Source organism: Rhamphochromis longiceps, linkage group LG12 (assembly GCF_057381845.1).
Source record: "Rhamphochromis longiceps isolate RC_006_pf linkage group LG12, R_longiceps_female_GT1.1, whole genome shotgun sequence".
Lineage (NCBI taxonomy): Eukaryota > Metazoa > Chordata > Actinopteri > Cichliformes > Cichlidae > Rhamphochromis > Rhamphochromis longiceps.
In genome coordinates, this window is record NC_140568.1 from 46,680,901 (window position 1) to 46,696,284 (window position 15,384).

Below are 15,384 nucleotides of genomic sequence, written 5' to 3' on the forward strand. Positions count from 1 at the left end.
CTGTCAAAGATGGAGAAGAGGTGGAAGCTAATTGGCTCACCTCAGTCACTCCGTCCACTTGCTGCCAAGGGTGTGGCTGCCAGGTAAGCCTTCACACCTGACAGGTTGAAAGCATGCTGAGCTGTCATTGGTCAAGTTTGAATGTTTCTGTCCCCTCTGCCTCAGGCCGGGAACTCTGCTGGACTTCAGGAGTCAGGATTTAGCTGAACAGCTGACTCTGCTGGATGCTGAACTCTTCACAAAGATTGAGGTACAGACCCGCCTCTCTCACGCCTGGTTCTCCAGCTGTTCTCATGAACCTGCTTGAGAACACAAAGTATTCATACCTGGTTTATGGTAAACAGGTAAATGATGCTTTGGGACACAAAGAGCCGTCTCCTCGTTGAGTTTTCCACCAGCACGTGCAGCGGTACCTCTTGGTTTGCAGTGTGGCTGCATCACGATCTGCTGCCACAGAAAAACCTTTTCTGTGTTTACATGATTTAGTCTGTTTCATCAGCCTGCCGGAGCCGGCAGGTTTGGTGCACTGGGATGACAGTTGGTTTTTCTCACCTGTCCAGCTTCCAGAGGTGTTGCTGTGGTCAAAGGAGCAGAATGAGGAGAAGAGTCCCAACCTGACAGAGTTCACTCAACACTTCAACAGCGTCTCCTTCTGGTAAAACATCAACACAACCGGCAGATACACAACTTCCTTCGTCAAAGAAACACAATCTGTGACTCCATCAGGTTATTGTTTCCATCAGAATCGTGCTGGAGAAAGAGCATCAAAAGCCCACAGACCCCTCAGAAAATGCCTTTATGATGTTATTCTTGATGTTATTCTTTTATGCCATAATCACAATCGGCTTTCTGAAACCGGCACTGTAGCAATCACAATTACTGTCTGAAGGCAAGAGAAATGCCCGACACATTTACTTTCCCAGGTGGTTCATTACGGTTTGTGCCATACTGGTTGTCATAGTTTGTTTGACCTTTATTATTCATTTGTTTTACTTTCAAGTTATGTCAGTGCAAACAGACAGGAGCAGGGACGGGACAGGCAGAGAAGGAGAAGCTTCTGAAACTAATGAACCTTCTTTTTGTGATTTCAGGGTTCGTTCCGTCATCATCCTTCAGGACAAACCTCACGACAGAGAGAGGCTGCTGCTGAAGTTCCTGAAGATCATGAAGGTCGTTAGAGTCCGCAGTAGAAAAAGTCCTTTTGTCTCTTCATTTGTATTCAAAGCTGGCCCTCCAGTCGGGGAGGACAGCAGCTACACCAGAACTTATTAGACTGACAAACTGGAATAAAAAGATTTATTTTTACAAACTCACTGCATCATTACAACATCTGTGTGTCCATTTGTGGTTCCAGACTGTGGTCTGTTGTCATGTCATCTTGTCAAACCGCACATGTTCTTTTTTCCTGCAGCACCTGAGGAAGCTCAATAACTTTAACTCGTACCTGTCAATCCTGTCAGCGCTGGACTCCGCCCCTCTGCGACGCCTGGACTGGCAGAAAAGCACCTCAGAGGTCAGACCGAGTTCATTGGGATTATTTCATCGGTTCGCCTCAGTGCATTAACAGTGTTTTATGTCTGTTTGGCTTCAGGCTCTGGAGGAGTTCAGCACCTTGATCGACAGTTCATCCTCTTTCAGAGCCTACCGAGCAGCTCTGGCTGAAGTAGAGCCTCCCTGTATACCCTACCTGTACGTAAATACCCTACCTGTTGGGCAGTAACCCTAATGTAGAACGTGTCTATGTGATCAGCCTCACAGCAGCCACATTATTGCTCAGATAAAAGGCTCCAACAGCACAAACACAGTCCAGAGGTCCAGTTCAGGATCTCCAATTGGCTGAGGTTTAGCCTGGCTGGCAGCTACAGCCACCTGTGTCACCATTCACCTGTCAGTCAAAGAGGCCACGCCCCTAACAATACAATGTAAGCAGGCGTTATGAAGGAGGAAGCTATCCACAGTACAAACAGTTTGTGTATCTGGCTGTAAACATGTTTGTTTCTGCTGTAAAGTTTTAACATTGGAGTCTATGGGGACTGCCTCACTGCTGCCTCTGCTGGACGTCAGAGGAACTGCAGCTTCATGTTTCAGGTCTATTCAATTCAATTCAATTCAATTTTATTTATATAGCGCCAAATCACAACATAAGTCGCCTCAAGGCGCTTCATAGATACAGAGAAAAAAACCCAACAATCATATGACCCCCTATGAGCAAGCACTTTGGCAACAGTGGGAAGGAAAAACTCCCTTTTAACAGGAAGAAACCTCCGGCAGAACCAGGCTCAGGGAGGGGCGGGGCCATCTGCTGTGATTGGTTGGGGTGAGAGAAGGAAGACAGGATAAAGACATGCTGTGGAAGAGAGACAGAGGTTAATAACAGATATGATTCAATGCAGAGAGGTCTGTTAATACATAGTGAGTGAGAAAGGTGACTGGAAAGGAAAAACTCAATGCATCATGGGAATCCCCCGGCAGCCTACGTCTATTGCAGCATAACTAAGGGAGGATTCAGGGTCTGAAGGCTGATGCTTTGTCTGCCGTCTCTCTCTCTCTCTCAGGGGTTTGATTCTGCAGGACTTGACTTTTGTCCACCTTGGGAATCCCGACACTTTGATGACATCACAGGGTTCAAAGGTTAACTTCTCCAAACGCTGGCAGCAGTTTAACATCCTGGACACCCTGAGGAGCTACCAGCAAGTGTCAGTTACCTACAGAGCAGTTCCTCAATCATTAGGAGTACCTCGTGGTTGTATTGTTGTATGCTGAAGCTGTTTCTCTCTGCAGGAGCTACTCTCTGCTGCCCGATGATGACATCATTTCCTTCTTTAACGACTTCAGCGATCACCTGGCTGAGGAGGCGCTGTGGGAGCTCTCTCTCAAGATCCGCCCAAAGAACACTCCTCGAGCCAATCAGAGATGAGCTTTGGTGAAGGCGCAGAGGGTCACGCAGCTAATCGGCTGCACCTGTTCTGATGCTAATATGCTGTAACACAGAGAACTGAACCGGTGCCAAACCGGGGGCCGAGGCCCGAGAGCGTGACATTACTGGCACAGACACATGCAGGGTAAAACCTGCAGACATTTTACTACCGGACCTTTGCTATTTGCAGGCAGAGGTTTCCCTCCCTCGCTCCTGTTAACAGAAACATATTCAGATTCAGGTCCGGCACCCACAGATGGATCAGAGACTTCCAGATTTTGCTGAAGGAAGAAAAACTGCATCCAAACATCCATGAAACATCACTGCTGACCTGCCAGTCAACTCACCTGCCCTTACCTGATGGTGGAAACCTCACCTCAGCACCGTGTCTTCAAGGCCACAAAAATTAGTTAATCATTAAAGCTGATCCCACCTGACCATCTCGGGAATTCCAGTGGAAAGATTCCCTGCTTAGTAGGAATGATGCAAAATTTCAGCTCCTTTTAAGGGACGAGGGTCCGATTGTTTTAGATGTTTTTCTAGCACCGTTTTCTGATCTGTATTTAAACACATCACGCTCGGTCCTTCAGGTGTCCGAGAGTAACTGTGGGTCTGTGGGTCTGGACTCTGAGGGTGACTTTGGGTCTGTGGGTCTGGACTCTGAGGGTGACTGTGGGTCTACTCTGTGTCCTCTACTTTTTAATTCAGTTTTATTTATAAGGAGGCTCTGGAGGTCCCCACAGATGCACGTAAACCTGTATCAGTTCATCGACCTCAGACACACACCGTGTGGTTGAACTGAAGGCTTTGTTTCTATTGGCCACGTGAAGGTACGTTACAGCATGCAGGGGTCAAAGTTCAAGTCTGTGGCATGCGCGAGTACTCCGCTGCCGTGCTTGGTGCTTTGCTCGGCGTAGCGGTAAACCGTTATTGCGCTGCGTCCGGCCACACTTCGATGAACGCATCGAGAACAACCTTCAGTATCTTGGCACGCTGACTGGAGCAGCCAGGGATCAAACCATCATCTATGATTAGCAGATGACGTGCTCCACCTCCTGAGCTATGCCACCACCATCATGGATGATGATGAAGGAGGTGAGATCCTGTTGCTGGACTGAGGTGGAGCATGAAGGCGATCCATGAACTTGTGATGATGGTTCATGGTGTCTGAAGAACATCAGCCTGCAGCTGCATGCTGACGCGTTTGTAATGCGTGACAGTTTCAGCTGCTTTTAGAGAAGATTCAGTCGTGCTTTCTACAGACGTCCAGCTGCTACAGATCACACATCCTCCATCATCATCGTCAGTCTGAGCTCACCTGAGCTCCACATCCTCAGCAGCCAATTTACCCTCCAACACCTGAGCAGCGATGCTAAAACGTCCCGACCTTCATCCCTCAAAGTGAGAGTTTAATGTCCCACTGAGGCCAGGACACCAACCAGCCCACCTGAGTGTCAGACCACAGAGCTCTGAGGGTACAAGATGATTTCTCTAAACATACATGAATATGGAAAATCACCAGCTCACACAGTAACACTGTGGGGGTGTCACAGCTGGTCACATGATCTGTTTCCAACTCACAGCCACGGAGACGCCGTTCATCGTCCCACATCAAACACACCTGTACAGGAAACAGGAAGCATCATACAGACACACCTGTATGAATATTACACATGACTGATAAATATGTTCTTTATTTATTCTTTTTTTATTTTGCCCGTGTATATAACCAGCAGCAGCAGTGCGTCTGTTCACTTTAAATAACACAATCTTATTATAGCGCCGACCTGCCGACCATTCTCTGAATGACCAACTGATCAATGGTGAGCTGAACGAACGCCGACTAGAGCCACCGATTAATGAAACATTCATCTATAAGATGTGGTCCAGCGCTAACTTCATGGACTGTGGAGACTTTTTGTTTACATGTAATTTTGACAGAAATGAACAGTTGGCGTATTAAACAGCTGCATCAGATTCTGCTCATCATCAGCGCCTCCACAAGACGACAAAATACCGACGTGGGCAGGATCGAGAAACCCTCATTCACCTGGAAGCTGGCCCAAGAGGTCAAAGTTCACATTTCTTCACACCGCAATCGTTGTGACACCTCAGGTTCATCTGATTGACACGTGGTCGAGCAGGGGGTGGAGTCTGCAGCAGTGGCTCTCACCTCTTGGCTCAGAGAGCTGCAGGTGAGGTCGGCCGGGCGGCGGCACTGAACACTGACCGCCACAACATCTCCAAGACTCTGGACTGAAGGTCATCGAGGTCAAACTTTCAGAAAAAAGACTGATGAGATAAGTCTACATCAATCTGCATGATGAACAAAGTCACGAGATGGAAACAACGGTGTGATGAAAGCATGCTCACGTGGACGCTGTGCTCTCGTCACTGATGCTACGAACATGGTTACTGTTTGAATAAACGAGCTGTTTGTCAGGCTCAGGGAGGAAGACGGGATGAAGACATGCTGTGGAAGAGAGACAGATTAATAACAAGTATGATTCAGTGCAGAGAGGTCTGTTAGCACATAGTGAGTGAAGAAGAAACACCCAGTGCATCATGGGAATCCCCCGGCAGCCTACGTCTATTGCAGCATAACTAAGGGAGGATTCAGGGTCACCTGGTCCAGCCCTAACTATATGCTTTAGCAAAAAGGAAAGTTTGAAGCCTAATCTTGGGTTATTATAACGGTCTTTTTACTTGTCTCAACAAATCAGCTGTGGAACGCCTTCAGACTGCACAGACTTTTAACTGGCACAAACAAGAGGTCACACATTACTCCAGTTTTGACTTCTCTTCATTGGTTGCCAGGAAATTTTAGAGTTCATTTTAAAACTTTTGTCGTAACTTTTTGAGCTCTGCATGCTGAAGCTGCCCAGCGTATCTCTGAGCTGCTGAAGCCTCATGCTTCATCCCGAGCACTCGGGTCTTCAGGTCAGAGGTCACTGTTGGTCCCACGCACTGGGTTCAAACCCTGTGTGGGGATCGGTCTCCTCGGGCACCGAGGCTGTCGTCTTTACGCTGTGCACACTCCACTGTCTCCTTTAAAAAGCAGTTGAAGACATTTTTATACAAACAAGCTTTTAATCTTTTCACTGTTTTCTATTATTTTATTTATATTTCTGGATTTATTGTGAAGCACTTTGTGATTTTATTCTGTGAATTGTGCTATATAAATAAATTTTGCTCACCGTATTTTCCGCACTATAAGGCGCACCAGATTATAAGGCACATTAAGACAAACAGTCAGATAACTCGACCTTTATTAAGCTCATTCACAGTAACTCTTAACACTGTTAAGCTGTAACACATTAAATATTGAAGAATACACTCACTTTTTCCTGTACATTAACTTCCACAATTCCATCAAGTTCTTCACCTCCCGTGTCTGAGTTACGGTAAACAGCTGGGCAATTTCGGCATCAAGCATGCCCGGATCGCTCTCATCATTATCTGAATCAGTCTCGTTGCTGTTACTTAGCTGTTCAGTGATTATTCCAGCCTGAAAGCTCAGACGACACTTGAAACTGATACCTTAGCCCAAGCATCCACGATCCATTGGCAGGTAGTGGCGTAACTTGCTCCGCGTGGCCTCCCTGTCTTGGTGAATGTGTGCTCGCCTTCTGTCATCCAATGCTCCCACGCAGCTCGTAATTTAACTTTGAACAACCAATGGTTGGAGTTCTTTGGTTAATCCACCCGGAATGACGGCAAGCTCCAAATTAGTTTGCTTCACTTGGGTTTTGACAGCCTCGGTGAGATGGGCGCGCATGGAGTCGTAGATCAAAAGAGACGGAGATTTGTGGAAAAAGCCACCCGGTCTCTTGACATAAACTCAGCCACTCGCTCATCTTCTCCTCGTCCATCCAGCCCTTTGAGTTAGCCTTCACGATGACGCCGGCCGGAAACTTTTCTACTTTTCTTTTGCCAAAGTCTTCCTCTTGAAAATGACCATGGGTGGTAGTTTCTGGCCATTAGCTTGGCAGCCCAGAACTACAGTGGAGGATGACTTCTCGTTCCCTGTGGTGCATATAGATACCGTACTGGTGCCTGTTTTCTCAACAGTACGGTTCACGGGGATGTCAAAGGTGAGGAGGACCTCGTCCATGCTAGTGATGTGTTCTGGCCGGATCTTCTTTCCAGTGATCTCATTCTGGCAGTAGGTGCTGAAAATGGCCAACTTTTCTTTGGCAGTTGCTGTGAGACTTTAGTTCTTGTGCGGATTGAGAGATTATGCCTTTTCATAAAACGGAAGCACCAAGAAGGTCGCCCTCGAAAGTCGTTGATCTCCATGTCACGTGCTGCTGTAGCCTTGAGTCGAACAGAGACTGTAGAGACACTTCTGCCTGCTGTTCTCTGTTCAATAACCCACTGTTCAATTTTGTCCTCTGCCATCGCGCCGTGTTCCCTCGGAAACTCCTTTTGGTCTTCTTTACTTGTTTTAGGTCATCTTCGTGCTTCCTCCACTTGCGCACCACCGACTTATTAATGCCGAATTGCCTCGCAGCTGCTCTATTTCCATTTTCTACTGCATAACTGATTGTTTAAAATCCGCTTCGTAAGCATAACACGGTAATGTTGTGTTGAAGCACAGTACGTATTACTCCATGAGGCTCCTTGCAACGGTAACCGTAATGCTCCGAAAAAGTGGCACTAAAAGGTTTTTTTGACAGATTTTTGAGCATCGTGTACCACGTAAAATCGGTTCACGGTCAGGAAGCACAAAGCAAATTTCATACATAAGGCACACCAGATTATAAGGCGCACTGTCGATTTAAGGATTTTACGTGCGCCTTATAGTACGGTAAATACGGTACTTACTAATCTTAAAAGTAGTGTCTGTCTCCTGAATCCAAACTGGAAGCTGGTTCCACAGAAGAGAGGCCTGAAAACTGAAGGCTCTGCCTGTCACGGCCCCTCCCCTCTGTGAACAGACTGCTGTGGGAGGGGCTTCAGTCGGCCTTTTATTACATCACTTCCAGGCAGAGCGACATTTGACGGTGGAGGTTTAGTGTTTTTGGGTGAACTTTAAAGAAGTCAGATTTAAGAGGAGTCAGAGACATTGGTTCATTGATTATTGACAATCGTATTATTAGTTTCATGTAAACACTGAGGACGAGCAGACTCCCCGGCTCCTGCTTCGTTTCCTGCTCTCAGCTGAGTGAGGTGGACCCTGTAGAGCAGCAGGGTCATGTGACACACCTCAGTCTGAGCACGTCCCAGAATCCCACCCACCCGCTCACCTGTGCCGATGTCACAGCGGCTCGCGGTCCGTTTTCCCAGCATGCATCATTCACAGACACAGAACTTCAGCTGTAATGACTTCAGGTAAAACCACCTGCTGCCCCCTGCTGGCCGGAGCCTCCATTACAGTCTGCAGAGTCAGCAAAGAAAAACTGAAATAAACGTTCGGAGTCTCAAAGGCATTCAAACATGAATAAAGCCCCGCCCCCTTACGGTCACCAGGACAGTCACCGTCACCTGACCTGAAACAAAATGCAAGTACTTAAAATAAATAAGTAATGTAACTTAATTTAGAATCAGTCCTACTAACTGACAAAGTTCATCTAACATTTTCTTCTATTTCAGTTCAACTCACCATTTCTAGTATTTTCCATATTGAGTACCTGCTACTTTAAAAGCATAATTTCATTTTGTCAAGTCATCTTTGGAAGGTTTTGATTTCAGGGAAAAATTTGAACATTAAAGATATTAGTCTTTAGTGTAACTGATTCAGGTGAGAAACACAAAACAGTGAAAGTAAAATGTCTTTCATCAGTTGCTCACAGGTTGTTGCAGTGACGTCATGCACAACAGTTAACTCATTATTTTTGGTTTTGCTTCTATTTCTTTTTGAAACTTTACACAAATATTTTAAACATTTGAAAAACTAAAAACTGTGCTTTTTTTTGGAAGTCGAATTTCCCAGAGGAACCCACCCGAGGGATTAATAAAGTTCTATCTTATCTTATCTTATCTTAACTACTTGACTAAAAACAACAAATTTACTGAATTCATTCAGCTAATAAGTTAGCGCAGCCACCTGACTACGCTAGCTGACCGAGTTCACAGGTGAGGCAGACTGCTCACTTTTTAAACCACGGACAGTGTTATTTTATTTTTCCTTTTTTGACACATGCTCTCTATTGTAAGCAGACACGATGACAACGTTTTTTAAATTTAAGGGGATAGAATGAAGATTGCAAAACTGGTAAAAACTGCTGTGAGTAATTGTTAGGTAAGTGACACGAGCTGGATCAGAGAAGCTAGACAGAGAAGCTACCCTTGAGTTACACGACCTGCACGTCTGCCTAATTAGACGTTTTACAAGAACGTCTAATTAGCAGAAACCAATGTGCCGGCCTCTTCACCCACTTCACTCACAAAGATGCTGGCAGGTCAAAACTTCCCTGAGAAGAGCCAGAACTATCACGAGTTCCTCCCGTCTCCCCCTTAGTGGGTTTTTCAAATGTTGTAACATGAGTGTGAAACACACCTCTGTGGACCAACGTGAAAGGAAAATGATTGGTTCAAGTCACTCAGGTCAATGCAGCCGTTTTATAGGATGTGAGCTGGCAAGAGCAGGGCTGTGATTGGTCAACCATGTGTAGAAATTAGAGAAGTGTGAAATCACTCATAAGTTGCGTATGTGTACGTATGACATGTTCGTTTTATGTTCCATTACTGATAACTGAGTGATAATGTTTGTGATGGATTGTGAAAGTTGAATGTTTATACGTGTGTGTGTGTCTCCTGCTGCTGGGACTTCTTGATGGTTTTTACTAATAAGAAAAACAAACATAATAATACATTTTATTTGAAAGCGCCCAGAACACTCAAGGACACTGTACAAGGTAGAATAATAAAAGGAACATAAACGCAAACAGTTTACACAATCATAAAAGCATAAGACATAAAACAAATGTAAAATAGCAGAGTGGAGAGGTTATGTGGGATAAGCTGTTTTGAACAAGTGAGTTTTGAATTGGGACTTAAAGAGAGAGAAGGAAGAGATATTTCTTAAATCAGGAGGTCGGGAATTCCAGAGTCGAGGAGCAGCTGAAAGCTCCCCATGGTGGCAAGACGGAGGGGACATAGAGAGAAAGGGAAGAAGAAGATCTGAGACACCGAGATGGGGCGGTGATCTGAACCAGGTCAGAGAGATATGGAGGAGAGAGATGATGAACAGCCTTAAATGTGTACAAGAGTATTTTGAAATTGATATGATATTTGACTGGAAGCCAATGAAGCTGCTGCAGGACAGGAGTGATGTGGTGGACAGAAGGGGTCCTGGAGATGATACGGGCAGCAGAGTTCTGGACGCGTTGGAGCTTGTGGATGGATGTTTGAGTAAGACCAGAAAGAAGTGAATTACAATAATCAATCCAGGAAGTAACAAGGCTGTGGACAAGAATGGCAGCAGCATGTGGGGAGAGGAAAGGACGGAGACGATTAATGTTGCGCAATTAAAAATATGCAAACCGAGTAATATTATTAATGTGTGAATTGAAAGATAGAGTACTGTCGAGGATGACACCCAAGCTTTTCACAGAGGAAGAAACAAAGACCGGCGAGTTATTGATAGTAACAGAGAAACTGTTGGTTCTGGATAATGTAGATTTAGTGCCGACCAAGAGGAGCTCGGATTTGTTACTGTTGAGTTTGAGAAAATAAGAAGAGAACCTGTGCTTGTCCTGCTAGACCTCAGTGCAGCGTTCGATACCGTCGACCATAATATCCTATTAGAGCGGTTAGAACATGCTGTAGGTATTACAGGTACTGCACTGCAGTGGTTTGTATCATATCTATCTAATAGACTCCAGTTTGTGCATGTAAATGGAGAGTCCTCTTCACACACTGAGGTTAATTATGGAGTTCCACAGGGTTCAGTGCTAGGACCAATTCTGTTTACATTATGCATGCTTCCCTTAGGCAGCATCATTAGAAGACATAGCATACATTTACACTGCTATGCAGATGACACCCAGCTCTATCTGTCCATGAAGCCAGATAACACACACCAATGAGTCAAACTGCAGGAATGTCTTAAAGACATAAAGACCTGGATGGCCGCTAACTTTCTGCTTCTTCATTCAGATCAAACTGAGGTTATTGTACTCGGCCCTGAAAATCTTAGAAATATGGTATCTAAGCAGATTCTTCCTCTGGATGGCATTACCTTGGCCTCCAGTAACACTGTGAGGAACCTTGGAGTCATTTTTGACCAGGACATGTCCTTCAACGCACATATTAAACAAATATGTAAGACTGCTTTCTTCCATTTGTGCAACATCTCTAAAGTTAGAAATATCCTGTCTCAGAGTGACGCTGAAAAACTAGTTCATGCATTTATTACTTCCAGGCTGGACGACTGTAATTCATTATTATCAGGATGTCCTAAAAACTCCCTGAAAAGCCTTCAGCTAATCCAAAATGCTGCAGCAAGAGTCCTGACAGGGACTAGAAAGAGAGAGCAGATTTCTCCTGTTTTGGCTTCCTGTTAAATCCAGAATTCAAAATCCTGCTCCTCACATACAAGGTCTTAAATAATCAGGCCCCATCTTATCGTAATGACCTTGTAGTACCATATCACCCTATTAGAGCACTTCGCTCTCGCTCTGCAGGCCTACTTGTTGTTCCTAGAGTATTTAAAAGTAGAATGGGAGGCAGAGCCTTCAGTTTTCAGGCCCCTCTTCTGTGGAACCAGCTTCCAGTTTGGATTCAGGAGACAGACACTATCTCTACTTTCAAGATTAGGCTTCAAACTTTCCTTTTTGCTAAAGCATATAGTTAGGGCTGGACCAGGTGACCCTGAATCCTCCCTTAGTTATGCTGCAATAGATGTAGGCTGCCGGGGGATTCCCATGATGCATTGGGTGTTTCCTTTCCAGTCACCTTTCTCACTCACTATGTATTAACAGACCTCTCTGCATTGAATCATATCTGTTATTAACCTCTGTCTCTCTTCCACAGCATGTCTTTATCCTGTCTTCCTTCTCTCACCCCAACCAATCACAGCAGATGGCCCCGCCCCTCCCTGAGCCTGGTGCTGCCGGAGGTTTCTTCCTGTTAAAAGGGAGTTTTACCTTCCCACTGTCGCCAAAGTGCTGCTCATAGGGGGTCATATGATTGTTGGGTTTTTCTCTGTATCTATGAAGCGCCTTGAGGCGACTTTTGTTGTGATTTGGCGCTATATAAATAAAATTGAATTGAATTGAATTGAATCTGTTCTTCCCGTATGCAAACTGGTGGAGATTGAATGTGGCTGGGAGTCCTCTCGAGACACTTCGAGATGACTGGAGTAAGAGCCACTGGGCAGAAATCGTTAGGCTAGCTAGACACATGAACAGGTTGGTGGTGCACCTGGGGCCTCACAGTCACCCAGCCGTCCTGTTTTCCCGGCTGCTCAGGGCCTGCCAGACACGGCTGCAGCTCACAGAGGAACACGTTCATCAGCTGGCACATTATCTGCTTACCCACAGCGATAAATCAGCTCCCCGTGTTGTGGTTGCAGTATCTAGTAGTTCCACGTATTGACAACGCTGTCTCCAGATGTTCTCGGCCTTGTTCAGAATTCCCACCTCACCAGCAGTAACCTTCAGCTCCCACTGCTCTCCTCTCTTCTTAGAAACCCGCTTCTGGTGACCACTACTCCCAGTGCTTCCCTTCTATCCAAAGATCTAAACCAGTACAGAGTCCAACACTCTCTACCAGCCTAGTCCGCCTGTCACACTTTCATACTCACACATTTTATTCTGTGTGTGCTAGTCTGCTGAAACGTTAGCCCTGCTCCAGCTTCACTTTACAATGCCAGAGCACTGAGCAAAGAAATCTTTATCTTTCTTTATGTTGGTTACCCAAAATGGACAACGTGGACTTTATGAAGGAGGAAACAAGATCAGGAAAGTCCAACTCTAAAGAAAAACTGCAGTTAAACATGAATTCAGTAGATTTGTTTCATAATAAAACAAATCTACTGATTTGTTTTATTATTTCACTTTCATTTCTCATGTGAGAATTGAAAGTGGATCAGCTGTGCTGCCACAGTGCTGATCGTGCTACTTCTTTCCACTCTGTTCATTTCCTCATTTCCCAAACTTGGACTGTTTTATTAGACAGAAATGATGAACACATAAAACTTTAAACACATAATCAGTAATGTTTGAACCCTTCTTTGTTTATTTAACGCTTGTTATTTTTCCTTTTCAGTATAACTCACAATAATCATCGTCAGTCATTCCAGTACAATCCTTAATAGCTGCCCATGGTTTTTGATGACGATCAGTCACGTGTGTTGATATTGTGACTATGATCACATGTCTGCTGTGTATTTAAATGTGGATTTTTCTGTGTGAGATCAGCAGCCGTCCAGCAAACCTCATCCAGCCGACCACGTCTGCACACACGTAAGTCTGCCACCATTCACTCGGCGTCCTCATTTCACTCTTTATTTTACTCTGGTGAAAATCATCTCCCAAGACTTTGGTATCATCTTATTAATTAAAGGTGGTAATAAGCTATTTTTCCCATATGTTCCTCTGGGTTCAGTTTAATGGTTTCAGGCTCAGAGTGGAGACTGTAATATCATAAAAACACAAGGATGCTGTGATTGTGTGCAGATTGTTCTGTTGGCATTTTTTCCTTTTAAAGAGCTTCTTAGTTGGCGCTGTTGCCATTATTACATACTATCCTGATTCCCCTTGTTAAAACCTTTTTATATCTGGATTGATTCTTGATTCGTTCAACTCTGTTTGGTGCAGGAACCCATAATGTCTTTCATCGCTGAGCTCCAAGTGTCTTTGAACAAAGCCGAGGAGTTTGCGCTCCGTGAACAAGGCTTCAAGAAAATCTTTGTTAATCTGAACGAAGGAGCCGGGGGAAACTTCGTCTACCTCTGGTACAAAAAAGGCGATCATGCAATTACCAGGATTCAGATTTCCTTCCACGATGAGATGTCCATGGGTCTGTCCAGTGCAGGGTTCAAAAAGATCGACAAAAACCTGAACGAGGGGGCATGTGGAGGTTCTGTCTACCTGTGGTACTACAAAGGTTCCTTAAAGTACGATGTTCCCATCAGGAAACTCGATGTCTCTGTACAAGCAGGAGATGAACCCTACAAGTATAAACTGGGCTGGGAGAGACTGGCCTGTGACCTGAACCGTGGTGCTGGAGGAAACTGGATCTATCTGTGGTTGAAGAGAGAGAACCCCACCTACATCTGTGACATCAGGGCCACTGCTAAATTTGAGGAAGATGACGACAACTTCAATGATGGCTACATCCGGGTGGATGAAGACACCAACAGGGGAGCAGGAGGGCCCTACATCTTCATCTGGTACCGTCAAACCACAGACCCCAAGGACGCCATCAGTGAGCTGGAAATCTCCTCCAGTGATGTCAAGCAAAAGAGCCTCCAAGACCAAGGCTATGAAATCGTGAACCAGGATCTGAACGAGGGCACCGAGGGAAAGGAGGTGTTCCTGTGGTACAAGAAAGACAGCGGCAGCGCTCCCATCAAGGCCGTCACCGTGCTCGCCGACCCAGCAGCTAAGCAGGCGTATGACAATGACGGGCTCAAAGTGAACCCAGAAAACCTCAACACAGGCAACCCAGGAGCTTCTCCCGTCTACCTGTGCTATCATCAGTGAGAGCGGTCATGGTAAAAGAAGTGAGCACGCTCACTGAGCAGAAACCCAGAGGTCTGATGATGTCTTTTTTCTTTAATGATGTTCAATCACTGTGATCTCAGAGGTTTGTCTGCACCAGCGATCATTGATCCTCCAACCAATCTGATTGATTAGCTGTGAATCACTTTATTCTGTTTATTGTCTCTCTTTCAATAAAGTCTGTTTAGCATCTGAAATCTCTCTGTGTCGTGTGTCAAAGCTTCATCTGTTGCTTGTTAGCAGAGTAAGGTGAGCTCAGCAGGATCAATACATGACTTCATTTAGCAGAAACCCGAGTTCACACTGAACCTCGCAGTAATCACAGCAGTAGGTACGTCCTCTTTGGACTCAGGTTCATCGTGACCAATCAAACAGTACATCTGAGGAGGGCCTTCATATGTCCTGTGTAGAAAAATGCTCAGCAGTATCTGAGCCGAAGGCACGACGGCGTCGCACAGGTGGAACCCGTTTAACAGCAGGACTATGAGCAGCAACTTGGTCAGAGAATACAGCATCCTCGACGTGTAAGTTACAGACAGATGATATGATAACACCGAAGATAATGTGGCACCCTTAACAAGCTGAATGAGATTAAAAGAGTTCACTAAGTCCCAGGAGCTTCTCTGGGTAACACAGGTGGATATTAAAATCACTGAGCAGCAGGATCTGGTCGTATCGTGATGCACAGTCAGCTAGGAAGTCACTCGGATAAAAAAAAATCCTTATTATATCTAAGAGGCCGGTAAACTACTGCACACAGCAGCGAAGGGGAGTTCACAGAAACAGAGCTGAAAG

General features: G+C 45.3%; 2 protein-coding genes across 2 annotated transcripts in view; both read left to right on the forward strand.

The window, feature by feature from the left end:
- The window catches only part of LOC146658310 (rap guanine nucleotide exchange factor 1-like), a 31,303-nt gene extending 23,573 nt beyond the window's left edge, over positions 1-7,730 (forward strand). Inside the window, exons 16-23 of the mRNA XM_085426733.1 lie at positions 1-83; positions 166-250; positions 561-655; positions 1,092-1,170; positions 1,412-1,513; positions 1,592-1,689; positions 2,556-2,696; positions 2,782-7,730. The exon at positions 1-83 is cut by the window's left edge and continues 106 nt beyond it. Coding sequence (XP_085282859.1) covers positions 1-83; positions 166-250; positions 561-655; positions 1,092-1,170; positions 1,412-1,513; positions 1,592-1,689; positions 2,556-2,696; positions 2,782-2,917 — 819 coding nt within the window. The 3' untranslated portion in view covers positions 2,918-7,730. The remainder of the gene's footprint in view (positions 84-165; positions 251-560; positions 656-1,091; positions 1,171-1,411; positions 1,514-1,591; positions 1,690-2,555; positions 2,697-2,781) is intronic.
- A 5,956-nt stretch (positions 7,731-13,686) lies between these two features.
- LOC146658311 (uncharacterized) lies at positions 13,687-14,706 on the forward strand. The gene has a single exon (XM_085427113.1). The coding sequence runs from the start codon at positions 13,693-13,695 to the stop codon at positions 14,569-14,571; it is 879 nt and encodes a 292-aa protein (XP_085283239.1). The 5' UTR covers positions 13,687-13,692; the 3' UTR covers positions 14,572-14,706.
- The last annotated feature ends 678 nt before the right edge of the window (positions 14,707-15,384 follow it).